Here is a 15085-nt window from a genome sequence, read left to right as displayed (position 1 = left end):
TACAGTAGGAACTAGTAGTTTATAATGGCACTGAACTAAATTTAGCAAATATAAACAAACATGGAGAAGCAGCATTCAGCTTCTATGCACCACAAATCTGGAACATCCATTTTCTATACACCCTGGTCCCTAGTGGGGTCAGGAGGGTTGCTGGTGCCTCTTCTAAAGTTCCAGGCGAGAGGCAGGGTTCACCCTGGACAGGTCACCACCATGCACAGGGAGAACATGCAAACTCCATGCAGAAAGGCCTCGGGCCGGGAATCAAACCCAGAACCTTCTTGCTGCAAGGCAACAGCTCTACCTACTGTGTAGCCCCAAATCTGGAACAAACTTCCAGATTTACTGTAAAACAGCTGAAGCACAGAGTTCCTGTTGCTTTCAAACCATTATAACTAAATTGACTAACATTTGATGTTGCATGAGAGCACTTGGCAAAATGTTTACTGGTCCTTAGTTGCATGTTCTTTGTATTTTTGTGATGTAAAGCACCTTGAACTGCATTGATGCTGAAATGTGCTGTACAGATAAACTTGACTGGTCATATTAAAAGCTTTTTTTAAACACGACAGTTTCTAAAAGGAAAAGCCAAGCAATGATCCCATTTGTACAGCAATAAGAAGGAAACCATTGTAAAACATTGCCATTTATTTCAGCTGTACACAATTTATGCATCAATATAAAACTGATTTTGAAATACAAGGACAAACATTGAGCTGTTAAAACGTCACAATGACCTGATCAGGGCAGCAGTAGAAGTAAGTGTGACGCCAAGGCACACCAACAAGTGTAAGGAATTAAACTTTGTACAGTTAAGAGCCCTTCAGCTCAGCTTTAAGATAAATTAAAGAAGGAGGACGGGCAGAACAACCAGCATTCAACATCTCCTACAGGTAGGAACCTTTTTATTCACAAACATGTCTGAACCTGAAACAAGGTGATTGGTAAGGTTCTGTAGAAACCAAAGCTGTGCGTCATCTGGCTGGAAAAAAAAAAAAAAAGAAAAGAAAAGTGAGGAAACCTCCACCAAGCACTGAATAGAGAGGTCTGGCATCACTGGTTTCAGGTGACAGGTGGAGTGCAGAGGAGGAGTGAAAACAAAGAGCGCCCCGGTCAGATAAGATTTCTTACAAAAAGTCAAAGCAGTCCAGTGCAAGAGAGACTTTTATCTCATGAAGTTCCCTCCTCCGATTTCTCTCTTGTATCTGTTGGTGAGGTGGTCGGCCTGCAGCGTGAGCTTGGACAGCACGCCAAACAGTCCTCTGAGGTGATAATGAAACTGATGCTCCAGGTCAGCGTTGTCCTCCACAGCCAGATCCCGCTTCACTGATGGCTGCTGCTGCTCCTCTTCCTCCTGCTTCACAGCGATTTCCAGGAAGCTGGCGCCGCTGCTCATCTCCCTCTTCAGCAGACCCCACTCCATGTCGTTCTTGATGGACTTGAGAAGCAGGTAGTGTTCGTACATGTCCCTCTGCTTGTTGCTGGCCACCTGGGTCTCCGCCACATCATCGTCGTCGTCGTTGTTATTGTTATTGTTGGCCTGCTCCTCCAAGGGAACGTCTCTGAGCAGGCTGGGCACCATGATGGTCTCGTCCATGTTGTTGGCAGCTGCTATGAAGCGGTGCATGACGTTGAGGAGAGAGTGCTTGTTGCTGGCCGGGTCGATGCTGATCTGCATCATCATGAGGGATTTATAGGCTTAGCTGCAGACTGGTTAAACTGGGGTTAAACCTGCAAAATAGAAAGTAGAATAATTTGAAATCTGAAGCACATAAAGCTGACAAGTCATTTCCTGAATATTCCTGCAGTGAAGCAAATCCCCATGACCTTGAATTATTTTCTTTATCAATAACACTCACATTAAGCAGAAAATGGAGAGGACTCAGACTCACCTGAAGCTCCAGAAACCCTGAGGAGAATCTTTGTTGGCCGTTTTGGTTGTTAGTCTCACCAAAAGCCGGACAGAAACCGCCCGGAAGGAAATGTGACCGTTTCCTCAGCTGTCTGGAAGCGTTAGCCCCGGTTTTATAACCGAAGCACCGGCTGGAAAAAATAAAACAAATCAAACCCCGCCCCGTTTTATTTCTCCTCACAGCCAATTGGAGTGCTGGGAGAATGTGGGCGGAGTTTAGTAGCTTCTGATCCGCGGCTGACCAATCAGAGAGGAGATTATCGCCGTCAGTTAGCCGTGTTTGTTCCTCTATTATCCGCTGCCTGGTTACGTCCCTCTCCGTACTGCCAGGCCATTACATCCTGAAGACACCTAAATAATACTCGTCTGTCAGGTTAGACTAGCGGGAAGCACTGAAAGGTTTGGATTACATAAGATTAATCGAGTTTTAGGATATTTCCCCCCCAGGATTCGCTCTTATCTCCGCATTGGGAGCTTTACCCAACACTGCCCCCTGCTGGCTGAGCCACGTAGCTTCAACTTTAACCTCCCATGAACTGAAATAACTCCCAATTTAAACTTATAGGTCACAATCTGTAACCCACTTAACACAGGTTAAAACACACATCTATTCCACCTGCTAGAGGAAACCCTGGTCTTACCTGAAGGCTTTAGACCTTAACGGCTCCAGAAACCCCGGTAGACAGGCCTGAGTTTATATTAAAGTCCCAGCAGCAGCAGGAGCAACTCAGGTGTGTTTAATTACATTAATTAATGATCAGGTGTGGCATAGTGCAGCTCTGGGCATGCCTGGAACAGAGTAACATTAAATTATGAACCGAGTGTTGTTTTTTACTTGCCATTACGTCTACATTAAAGAGTTTAAAATGTGTTTCTCATTTTACTCGTATGCTTTACATGTTCAGTCAATATTAGGTGGAAAGATTTAAACTACAAACTAAAAGTTTCAGCCGTTTTTGCCATTTGGAAAATATAGAAAAAACGGTGTCAATTATTGTAATAAAAGTAAAAACGTAAATAATTGAAAGTCTTTATTTCAAGACAAAAGGTAGTCCATTCAATTTATAAATAAATACAATAAAATCTTTAAAAATTCTCAAGTAAAACTAATGAAGTTCTAAATCTTGAATTGTAATACACATTTATTAAATTAAATTAATAATTTAATCAAATGTTTTTTAATTCAACCTTTATTTTTTCCACAAAAAAAAACTATTTGAGATTAAACATTTATATTTCAAAGAAGTCCTGAGGCAGCATAAATTATTACTATGTTATATTGAATTATTATAATAATAATAATAATAATAATAATAATAATAATAATAATAATAATAATAATACGGCTATTATTATAATAATAATTATAATAATAATAATAATTACATTTTGTTTCCAGGAGCAATATGGGCAAAAAAAGGTGGTTTAGCAAGAAATGTAACAGAGAAACTATGAAAAATATAATAAAATATACAGCAGAAACATGAAAAAGTACAAATACATAGCAGCAGTATTTATACTACATGAGTTTGTAAAATAGTTGTATTGCACATATAGTTATAACTTCATACTAATTATGTAGTTATAATCAATAAATAGTGGGCAATATAATTTAAAGTTCTTTTTTTCAGCAATTAATTTGTGTTTATTAGTGTTCTTTTTCAACATTCTGACTCACAGCTGGTGAAAACCCAAACTTCAGCTCCTCAGGAGATTTTAAGATGTATATAAATTACAATATAGAAACGTTCTGATTAACTCAACCATCTGGGTCAGGTGTCCAGCAGACAGTCACTGATACTCTCCACAAGACACTGCAAGGTCAAGTTACAGCTACAATAGCTGGCTGATCAGAGAACGCTGTTTCCAGGAATATTGTTGGAAAGTTTAGTGGAAGGAAGAATGTGGTAGAAAGGGTTTCACACAATACTGGGATGACTGCAGGGTTGAGAGGAATATAAATGAGATTAGATAAATGAAGTAATTTCAGCAATATCCTAGTATATTGACATGTTTCAGCTGTTAAATGGTTAATAAGAACTATATTTGCACAGCAGCCACTGGACTTTTTTATTTTTTTTGCAAATATCCACCAACTCTCAGGTATCTGCAGGTTCAGCAATGTGCCTCTGAGACCGAGTTTGTTTTGCCAACATGGAAGAATTCAAGTCGACAGAACAGGAAATGCAGGTTAAAAAATACCATAAATTTTACTAATATTTGACAAAAACACTCCAACTAATGAAGTATAAATTAAAATAGCTGAATTTTAGTTCATTTAATTTAAATCAGTCTTTTTTTATATATATAAATTTTTGTGCATCAATTTTATTTGACCAGCTCCTCTCCTGTCTCTGCAAAAACAAAGCAATAAAATAATAAATCTGTGTTTAAATGATGGATATAAATGTTTGCAAAACAGAAACTTTTAACGTATCTTTGCTGTTTTCTGCCGGTCTGGAGTCTCTGCTCACGTTGGATCTTGTGTTTATTTTGCCAGCAAACACAGATGGGAATCTCCAATGTACTGAGCATCCGAGAGTAAACCGAAAACACAGGCACAGGGATTTCCCTTACTTCATGACAAGGTCAGATTATGTTTCACTGGAAATAAAGGCAATTTAATATTCACAAAAACAAAGTTTCATTTTTAAAAAAGCTAATTTTTCCATAGCATTCTGTGCATTTTTGAGTTTTAAACCTTAAAAACACATCAAAAGCTTTATTTGGCAGAGTTTTGATGCTTTCTTTTGGCTTATTATAACTTATGTTTTAAAAAAAAAAAAAGTATTTCAACTCCTCAAACGAGAACACATTATGTCAGACAGCGTTTCTCCAACCCGGCCCTGAATGTTTTACATGTTTTTGTAACACAGCTGACTCAGGTGAGGTGATGAAGCAGAGAAACATCTAAAACAAGCAGGGCAGGACTGAAAAACGCAGATCTGAAGAAGTTTGACACACCCGAAAAAACAAACTAAGAAAAGTTGCTCAAAAGTCTTAAACTAAATTAAAAACGCTCAAAAGGATAAATTACATTTAGGTCAGTGAAATTTTTAAGATGAATGCAAATTAATCAGAAAATGGGGGTAATTATTCCTTAATATTTTTCTTAACCTCAGTAGATATTTTAAAATAGGTCTGCTAAAAATTATAGTTGCATTTTTTGAAAAACAAAACCCTTTAACTACTTTATAAAATAATTTGTTATATATTTTATTCTAACCTCAGAAGCAGTTAAGTCCAAACTTAAATGTTCTTCAAAATCGACTTTATTCACCAAGTTTGTGGACAAAAACAAGAAATTGAGACTTTAATTACACTCACAATTAAGACTAAGGGCGGGTGATGCGTACATCACAGTATGTTGTGGTACTATTGTAATTTACAATACAAATGCTAAAAAAAAAAAAAAGAAACTACTTTTTTAGGTAGTTTAACACTAAAGTATTCGTAACGCCACAAACAAATGGAATTAGATTATGTTGGTCTTTAGGACACCAAATACAAAAGGAAGTGGGATTTACATCACTAAACGACACATTTAACAGGAGGAAATAGTAAAACTAACATTTTAAGTCAACATTATTGTGACATTGATGAATAATTTTCACAAATAATTAACGATACAATAAATACTCACCTCTAAAAGACATTTGAAATATGAATGAAAGGAGCACATTATTTTTTTTTCTTAGGAATTATGTATAAAAAGTGTTTCTAATAATAGAGACAGGTTGAGTTGGTGGAAATATTCAAGTTCTCCACCAACTAATGAGCTCAAACTAAACTCATTTGAGTTTTTTTTGTTTTTATCACAACGTCGGGAGGAAAACGGCTGAGCAGACACATCCAGACACCACGGCCGGTCAAAGATACCAGATTTCATCTTTATTTTTTCCACATGCATCCAAAGAACATCAACACTGAACACAGAGTCATCGAAGCGGCTGGACTGGCACATAATGGCTGCTGTTCATCAGCACTGGCCCACACACCGTTTCTCTTCCACATAATTCATCCACAGCAGCGATCTCTCCGTCTCCCATTAGATTCACATGTAAAGACACAAGTGGCGCTGAAGATTTTCTATACACTAGATCAAGCTTATTAGTGAAAAACAAGGCAGTTGAAGGACAGAAAACACAAATATTAAGTTAACTACATAATGACAGCCAAACTGGAGTGAGTAACAGAAACATGTAGGTCCCTTTGTTTTGGTCAGGTGTCGTCCCTGTAACGCGTTCGCTCTGCTGGTGAGACAGTAAAAGCAGAAGCTGCCAGTTTTGCTCCCTAAAACTGAAACTAGGACATTTATACAACATTAAAATCTGAGCTCAGTTTGCAGCTGCCCAGCAGTCACCTGCAAACAGAGACGACAAACAGATAAACGAGGGCAGCGTGGTCAACAGAAAGAGGAAGTGAAGCCAATAAAGCCGTACCTGTGACAGGTGACTGCTAGACCATCTCATACTGGTTGTTGGTTATGTAACGAGACAAGCAGCAGGCCAGGAAAATCCCAATGACCTGAAGGGGGGAATAAATAAATCAGACAAAACATTTATCTGGCTCCTGCAGCTCATAATACACTGAAAGCTTCAGATTCATAACTTTCACAGAGACCCGGGTTAATATTATGACCTGCTGTGTTCTTGGAACGACGTTCAACTTTGACCCTGCTGTAAATTTACAACCAGATGAGCGACTGTCAGCACATTTAACCTGATAACACCGCTGCCGTTACTGGCCTAATTCTGGACCGGGACGGAGCAAGTAAGCTTTAATTAGTTTCACTTCAAACCAGAACCATCAATCGATTAAAAAATGTAATCAGATTTATGACTACGTCTAGAAATGTTTAACTGTCTCAATGCAAACAGGTCTGAAGAAAGAAGCCATTTTGTTTTAAATGTTAGAAATGCTCCTCTCCATTCATTTAATGTGGAACTGGTTCGATGATGATGAACTGGTTCGATGATGATGAACTGGTTCGATGATGATGAACTGGTTCGATGATGATGAACTGGTTCGCTTGTCTTCATCCAGTTAGTTTTTTAAATGTTTCAGTATTTGATCATCTGATCATTAATTAAACACAATCAAATGAAAATGATCTTTTCTGTACCCAATAATTATTTTCAAGCAGTAGAATATAAAATGTGATAATGGCACAGTATTAAAAAGCTTATATTTTTATGAATTTCATGCATCTGAATATTCAGCCAAGTCAGATTAACATGGAAGACAGTCACAGATTTTAAGTTTGAATTCAGCTTCAGTTATTAAAAATGTGTGAATTACTCTAAACTTCATCTGAGTTAAAACTGGTTTTAATTCATATTGAGAGCTTAATTGCTACAAAATAATCTAATTATACCTTTAAAAGGTGACTGTAATCCCAATCTAAGATCTGACTCTCCATGTTTCTGGCTGCTGGAAGTCAGATCAACGCAGCTCATTTAAAACTCATTTTGCCTCAAATTTCCTCCCAGTTTGTGTTTTTAGCCATGAAACAATGCGAGATTAACGCCGTTTTGATCTGGTTTCGCTGTTTAAAATGGCTGATCAAAGAACTAATTAGCATCCGAGGATGTAATCTCCATTAAGGATCCCTGATGAGGAAATGCACACAAGAAATGGCTGAGCTGGATGAAATTGTTCTGGAACAATGCTGAGAAAACTGAAGCAGAAATCGGAACACTGCCAGAGTTTTAGAGTGTTTTTAATCCTCCTAGGGTGGAGTTTGGGGCCCAAACTGCTTCATTTACACAACATTTCTCCTGTTCTGCCTGGGTTTGTGTTCTACTGTTAAAGCTGCGACTCTTTGGCATCGTTTGGCTGAAACTGAGAAGGAAAAGTTGTAAAAAATGATCCAACTGCGTCGTCCTCACACACTGCTGAGGCAGAGAATTTTTTAAAGGAAAAAAAATTAGAAACAGGAAAACATGCTCCAGGTGTGTGGCAATAAAAGATAAGTCCAATCTTTTAGTCGACTCGTTCAATAGAAATAAACTTTGAACACTGACTGCATCATGCAGAGCCAGACAATCTTAACATGTTGCACTTAAAACAGGTTCAACTTGAACATTTAATTATGCAACAGTCGCTCCCTTAAATAATGTATATAAAGGAAATCGGGAAGCTTTCACCCCTGAGGCTAATTACACGAAACAGTTTCAGGAGTTTTTATGTTTTTAAGGTCTGGATATTCAGGTTTTGTGGCCACTAATGAAATTTGTTATAATTAAAAACCCTTACTAATGATAACCAAGGATGACTGTGGAAGGAAGATGATCATAACTGCAACATGCGGCTTTTATCTCACATTTGGGGAAACAAAAAGCTTGACACTGTTTAACATGAGGGAGGAAAAGCAACAAACCTGGAAGAAAGCAATCCCAAAGGAGACGCCGGCAATAACTCCTAGGTTGGACTCCAACATGCTGGTCACCAGTGAAAAGCAGCCCTGACAAAAAGAAAAGCAGACAGAATAAATCTAAAGCTTCCAGTAAACATCGTGACTGCAGCTGGTCGTAACTCACCTGAGGGAACACCACTGTGCCGGCGCTTCCCAGGTTTTTCAGGTTCTCTTTAGTGCAGTTGCTGCTGGTTTTGCAGCAGCTCTCAGGAATCCCGTGAGTTTCAAAGTAGTGCGTTTTCCCCCAGTCAGAGAAATTCTTCATGCCGCAGCAATGCAGCTGGAAAAAGCAGAAAAAAAAAGAAAAAAAATAACTTTATGCAACAGAAGCTGCTTTATCATGAATAAAACACTTTACTAAATGAAACACTAAGAAACATCTTGATGTGCAACGACTGTAATGTTTCAGTTGCTGACTTTGTTCTATTTTCCTGATGTGAAGCAAATTGAAAAGCTTGTTTCTGAAATGTGGTGATAAACTGGACTGATTGATGGATGTTATGTTAATTGTAATCTTTTAATCTCTTCCATCAATCTGCTAAAGGACTACAGACGAAAATTAGCCTCTCTGGCTAAATCCAGCATACGTACATGTTAGTGTTCGTTAATCTGAATTATCTCCTTCATGAAACACATAAAAATTCAAAGTTTGAGGAGCAGCACCAACCTTTTTCTGCAGGGTGTCGACTGCTTTGCTCTTGTCATCTGTGCCGTTGTACGTCTCCACTGCGCTCTCGTAAGCCTTGCCGATTTTATCCTTGATCTGATGGATTCAAAACACGTCAAGCAGTTTCACAGCTGAACATGAACGACTCCACAGTTTCAGTGATTTACCTCGTGACGGAAGATGAAACCTGAAACTCCTGCTATCAGCTCGGCCAGGAAGACCAGAGTCAGAAACATGGCGTACTGAAAAACAGAGGGGAACGTGGGTAAGCTGAGCGCAGCGGTCTGCAGAGGGAATGTTTCCCTTCCACTTCCTGGCTCACCAGTTTGAGCATCCATGGGCTTCCTCGGCATGTGGCGAAGCAGCCAAACAGCCCGAAGACAACAATGATGGCTCCGGTCCCGATCAGGACGTACGGCGCGTTGGTGCTGTTCTCAGCGACGAGGGAGAAGTAGGCCTCCAGGCTGACCTTCCCCCAAACCCCGACAGCCAGCAGGATCACACCTGTGAACTGAGCGAGACGACGATGACGACATTTTAACGCAGCGGAAACAACGTCAGCAATTATTTTATCTGCAAAAATCCAGCCATGTTTGGCATCTTGTTCTATTTTCATCAAATATTTTAAAGCTCTGGAATTAACAGTCAGAGGAAAGTAAATAAATAAAATAATGACATGATGGCAACTTGTTTTTCAGTGGAGATGCAATGACTTAGGGCTGCAATTAATTAATTGAAAAAAAAAGTTTTTTTATTGCCCAAAATGCAACAATTAAAATATCCGGTTAGCATAAGATTGATCGTCTGCATCCAACGATATTTCTGACATGAACCAGTGAAAAGCTCAGTTCTTTCTGATCAGCTTATCAATATAATGTATGGCTGATCTATTGATTATATTTTGGATTAACTAGTTATTAATTGGACAGCAAAAGTTGACTGTTTTTCAGAACTTGAAAAAATTCTGAACCAAGTGAAGCTAAAAATGTAATTAGAGTAGATCTGAATAGGACATACAGACAAAATGTTTATATTTTTGTTCAGTTCTGACATAATTACTGCTGGGAGTGTGTTTGAGTCTGTATACGCCAGTTAATGGTTAATCAATCACTAAATTAGTTGATTAATTCAATAATCAATTCATCACAATTAATTGATTGGTAGTTCTTTGAGGTTTTCACATATGCTGTTAATATATCATAGTTTGTTTTAAAATGACCTGTTTTTTTTTTTACATTACTTGATAGGAAATCGAGGAAAAAAATTGGACCCTTCTCATCTTTATTAAACAGAATAATTATTTTCAGGTGACAGGGTCTAAAATTTGAACATGGCACACGATTAGAAGTGTAGATTTGAATGAATTTCAGACATCTGACAGAATACTGAGCAGCTGTCTGGTTAACATGGCGGATCAGGCGAGCGGCGTTTTGACTTTGCTCCAGAAATGTGTTTTTTTCTGAGCCACAAGCACAACTTGATTCATTTATGTCGACCGAGGCGCTCATCCAGCCCGACAGGGACACGTTGGGTCCTTTTATTAACCGTAGAGAACAGAATCCAGGCTGGAAAAAACAAAAAGCCATTTCCAACATTGATTTCCTCTACCAAATCAACACCGTTCCCACGGGAACAAACGCAGTAAAAAAACAGAAGCAGGATTGGATTTCTCAGAGCAGAAAGAAAAAGGATAAGGTCACCTGAACTGCAAGGTGTCTGATTAGAGCGCTGTGGGTCAGAAATAGACGCACACACCTGGGACAGGCGCTGACCTCCGCCTGGGGTTGAATCAGCTAAATGTTTCCTTCTTTAAAGCGGCGAGTCGTTAGTGAGCTGCTGAAAACAGCCAGCAGCAATAAATGGCAGGATAAAAGCCCTGAACTCGGCCAGCAGCAGCTGCTTGTTTGATCTGCACAAAGATTAACACCAAGAGCAAAAACAGGCTCTGATTTTCCTACACTTTTAGCCTGTACTGTTACTGTTGCTTTTGGCCGTGATGTTTTCAAACCAACCTACTTTGACGATGGGAAAATATTCATGTTTATTCCTTATTCAGCTTCCACTAGCAAACGGAACCAGAATTTGTCTTTTTTTAAATTTTTTATTAAAACATGCAATAATTAGGCCCAAAGGTTGGTTAATGTTGCTAAGCTGTTCTGGCCTGAGGAAAACAAAAAGCCTAAATCCTGATAACACTGTACTCAAGTTTTGAAAATGGGTTAAGCCTCTCGTACTGAAATCCAGCGTCCATTTTCCCTAATTTACGATTCAGATTCTTTTCCACCTGAAAAGATTTTAGAGGCCATCATAAAAATAAAACTCGTCTTCTGTTATCAGCCTTAATAAAAAAGGTCGTCCTTTTCTCTTTAGAATCCCTTTATTTTTCAGATTTTCTTGGTGGGAAAACAGTAAAGATGTTTAAGGAGCTTAAAGGCTTTCCCTCTGATCTTTATAGGTTTAAGTTTAAGAACAATCTGACTTTCTTTTATTTGTGCACAGCATGACTTTGGATGAGAATACAAAGTTATGGATAGATGTTTGTACTGAATCTTAAGACTCGAGTCACCTTAAATAAAAAAGGACTCGCGCGCGTACACACACACACACACGCAAACTTCATGGTTTTGATAGCAAATTTTCAGAATAAATTTTTATCTTGACGCTTCATGACAAAACCAGTAAACATACTGAGTGGTATTTAACCTGTAAGACTTGTGTAAATCAAGTAAACATCTTAAAATGTTTCAAGATGTTTCTAGAGAAGAAATATTCTGAAAATAAGCTCCTGTCTCTGCATCTTGGTGCTCAGTGTTATCCCATCAAAAAACATTTTGATGTTTTGCAGCCAACTAATTAATGGACCAATTAATCAGTTACCTTACTAAACATGTAAAGCATATTTTACATCTTCAATCAAAAATCTGAAAACTCTTTAGCTTTGTTATTGTCAAACCATGTTATTTTGCCCATTTTACTTAAATTTCCAATATAAAATTTCTTATTTTTTACACTTAATTCCTTGCCTAAATATTTTTTATACTTGTTTTTCATATTATTTGGGAATTAGGTAAAAATAAATGATCAGTTTCATAAATAATTTATTCAGACCAGCACCAAGCATCAATGTGAGCAAGCTTTAAAATGGACAACTACTCTAAGTCAATAAAAGTTTGATTTATGATTTTGCATGCAAGGTAAACTTCCTCGCCCATTTTCCCAGTCTGTACTGTAGTTTTAGTCTGAAATAGCCCACACCCTGCTCTTTCATTGGATTTATTTTAAACAACCATAAATAGATGGTTGTTTAAAATAAATCTACATAAATAAAATGTAGAAACATTTTCCTTAAGGCATATTTTATAGTGTCTGAAATTCACCTTTTAAAAACAGGGGAATTACTTGGAGCTTGAATGCAGCTCTTATACGGCGGGAATTTCCCACAATATAAAAAACAGATTTGCAGGAATCGATTATATGATTTATGAAACGCTGAACCCCGCAGTGGATTTCAGGCCCCGATTAGTTCATGTGTTCAGCTACCATCGTTTATTAAAAACTAAACAAAAAACACCTAATTTGATAGTTTAATACGTGCCGTTTTTTATTCACCTGGAAACGTTAGCATCCATCAGTTTTAATTACTGTACCTTTTACCCTAAATCTATCATCTCAGCATCATTTGAAGATTTTATTTATTTAAAAGCACCACAACATGTACATTTTGGGAATTTGTTTTTCTATTTAATATTTTCACCATCTAAATTGATGTAAACTTGATGAAAAGATGAGGACGGTGTGGTTCGCGAACTATTTCATGTAAAAACTGCCAACCCTTCAAGACTCGACTAGACTTATCCATTCTTTATCAAAATTTAAGAATATTGAAAAGTTAGGCTTGTAGGAGCAACCTCTGCTTCCAGATTAAGATGATGACAATGGATGGAAACAGTAAATTCAACATAAATTTAAGGCAGATACTTCTACATGAGACAGACTATAAACACAAAGAAGGATGAACCTCTAGAAACATTTTCCTTAAGACATATTTTATAGAGCATTGCAAAGGCATCATTTTAACTACTTCCTCACATTGTATTCCAACAGGACTACCCACCATAAAACTGTGAGCCAAGTGTAGTCAGCCATCATTTTCAATACTTTGCCAACCGTTCACAGTAAGGGTAAACTTATATTTTCTTCAAATATTTAGAACATTGGAGAGTTTTACGTCTTGCATTTTGGAGTTCAGTAAAAAAATAAATGGCGTTAAGTCGTTTCTGACACGAAGCTATGTAATCTGACTCTTTATTCGATTGATTATTCGAGTGTTGCCGCCTCGCGTTGTGTGCGATTCAGCTGAGCATTTGAACAATACGGAGATCATAATGTTTAGTCGTGTTAAATCACATCAGCAGCATGCCTACAGCTCGTTTCTTTCGGTTGGTAAAGGCTAATCACAGTCGGTCGAGATCCCCCCCCTCTCCCCGCCCCAACGGTTGGAAACGCAGAACCTAACGGTCGCTTCGGTTTCTCCCCAACGGCCGAAGAGTTTCCAACAAGTGGCTGAACAAAACCGACTAAAACGTTTCGTTTGTTTTTGTTCGACATGTTTGGCTCGTGCAGTGATTTCTTTTTTACCCCCCTCCGACTTTCTGTCATTAGCCTCGGTAGCCGCTTTGAGCCCCATTGTTGCTCCTTTATCCCAGACCCCATTACTCATCCAGCCACTCACCCAGAAAATGAGGCTGTAAGAAATGAGGAAAGTCTTCAGGCAGGTGATCACTGGCTTCGTCTGAAGCCGCCGAGACGGAGGCGACATGCTGGAGTTTAGGTTCACAGCTGGAAAATAAGAGATACAAAAAAAGTTTCCCTTTCTGCTTCCCGACGCTGAGATTGTGGGGGAAAACTTCAAAGATTCAGCAAGAGGGGGGAAGTGTCGTCACTAACCCAAGAATCACTTTCCTGAAGGGACAAACGGCTTTTCATACGTCAAGGTAGCAGCAGCCACCCTTTAAACGCCTCAAACAGGAAGCAGCTAACAAAATAAAAGCACTGAACGAAGGAGGATTCTTTTAAGGAAAACTTGTTAGTGAAAATCCTGTTGATCCTTATAAAAATATAGCATCATTCGGATTTTTAAAGTAAATATGTTATTTTATTATATATTATTATATTATTTATATATCATTTTAAAATAAAATAAAATGCTTATTACACATTGTGCTATTTTTTGCACATTCCTTGGATTGTTTGATATTTGTAATTATTATTAAAAATATCATTAACATTATAATAACTATGTTTGTTGTTAATGTTAATCTTGTTTATTAGATTTTTTAACCGTTTAAGAACTTGTTTTAATATCTACTGTTACACCAGAATTTCCTTCTTGTGAGACAATAAAGTCTGTTTCTATTCCATTCTTTTATTCTAAATTTCAAGCATTATGTTGTGCTTATTTATTATTAAGGATTAGAAATGTTACAGAATGTTCACCGGAAAGCAGAAGAAGCTGACTGTTTGTAGAGATCTGTATCCAAGCATATTATTTCAAAGTTTAGTGAAAGGAAAAGTGTGGTAGAAAATTTGTACAAAAGCAAAAGCAGTGGCAATAGCCTTTTAAATTATTTTAAGGTAAATCCCTTCATCAGCATCATCCAATTGTCTCAAACAAATAAAAAAACAAACAAACAAACAAACAAACAAACAAACAAACAAACAATATACCAATAAAATTATTTCAAAAGGATAAAATATTTAATCTCAGCTGTCCAAGACTGGATCTTTACTAGGCTTTTCCATTTTTCTCCAAAGCTGCAGTCTATATGTTGTCAAAGCTTTTCGGGGCCTAATGATACTTTTTACAGTTTTTATTTTGTCAAAGATGTATAAATGTATTACACTGAATAAGAATAAATAAATAAACTAAAAAAAAAAAGTTTACAACTTTGTAAACATTTTTTTCAGTTGCACATCCTTTTTTTTCAATTTCATTTATTTTTCTTTTAAACAAACTTTCTGACCCTAATTGAGCTCCATGTAAAATACGAAGATAATGTTTATTTTTGGGAATTTGGGGATGCTTCAAAAC

General features: G+C 37.5%; 2 protein-coding genes across 4 annotated transcripts; both read right to left on the bottom strand.

Annotated features, from left to right (window-relative positions):
- Positions 1-627: 627 nt before the first annotated feature.
- On the bottom strand, positions 628-2674 carry mid1ip1l (MID1 interacting protein 1, like). 2 transcript variants are annotated; one of them, XM_081611744.1, is made up of 3 exons: positions 2551-2674; positions 1890-2040; positions 628-1728 (listed from the first exon to the last, which is right to left on the bottom strand). In XM_081611744.1, exon 3 carries the CDS (start codon positions 1679-1681, stop codon positions 1163-1165), a length of 519 nt encoding a protein of 172 aa, XP_081467870.1. In that variant the 5' UTR covers positions 1682-1728; positions 1890-2040; positions 2551-2674; the 3' UTR covers positions 628-1162. The 2 variants fall into 2 exon arrangements, with proteins under 2 accessions (XP_081467870.1, XP_008418884.1); XM_008420662.3 differs by lacking the exon at positions 2551-2674 and having other exon boundaries at positions 1890-2061.
- Positions 2675-5778: 3104 nt separating this feature from the next.
- Positions 5779-14019, bottom strand: tspan6 (tetraspanin 6). 2 transcript variants are annotated; one of them, XM_008420661.2, is made up of 9 exons: positions 13942-14019; positions 13727-13833; positions 9317-9505; positions 9162-9236; positions 8995-9090; positions 8452-8607; positions 8292-8375; positions 6352-6436; positions 5779-6272 (listed from the first exon to the last, which is right to left on the bottom strand). In XM_008420661.2, exons 2-8 carry the CDS (start codon positions 13811-13813, stop codon positions 6368-6370), a joined length of 756 nt encoding a protein of 251 aa, XP_008418883.1. In that variant the 5' UTR covers positions 13814-13833; positions 13942-14019; the 3' UTR covers positions 5779-6272; positions 6352-6367. The 2 variants fall into 2 exon arrangements, with proteins under 2 accessions (XP_008418883.1, XP_081467869.1); XM_081611743.1 differs by lacking the exon at positions 13942-14019 and having other exon boundaries at positions 13727-13935.
- Between the last annotated feature and the right edge of the window lie 1066 nt (positions 14020-15085).

This window comes from Poecilia reticulata, chromosome 10, assembly GCF_904066995.2.
Source record: "Poecilia reticulata chromosome 10, P_reticulata-male-v2, whole genome shotgun sequence".
In the NCBI taxonomy this organism is placed as follows: domain Eukaryota; kingdom Metazoa; phylum Chordata; class Actinopteri; order Cyprinodontiformes; family Poeciliidae; genus Poecilia; species Poecilia reticulata.
Note: the sequence above shows the minus strand (reverse complement) of the source record. Positions and strands in the feature narration are given on the sequence as shown.

Coding starts and splice junctions, on each gene's coding strand:
- tspan6 (XM_008420661.2), bottom strand. CDS start 13,813: ATGTCGCCTCCGTCTCGGCGGCTTCAGACGAAGCCAGTGATCACCTGC. Junction 8,376..8,451: donor GCACAGTGGTGTTCCCTCAG/GTGAGTTACGAC, acceptor TCTTTTTGTCAG/GGCTGCTTTTCACTGGTGAC. Junction 6,437..8,291: donor TTGGGATTGCTTTCTTCCAG/GTTTGTTGCTTT, acceptor TCCCCCCTTCAG/GTCATTGGGATTTTCCTGGC.
- mid1ip1l (XM_081611744.1), bottom strand. CDS start 1,681: ATGATGATGCAGATCAGCATCGACCCGGCCAGCAACAAGCACTCTCTC.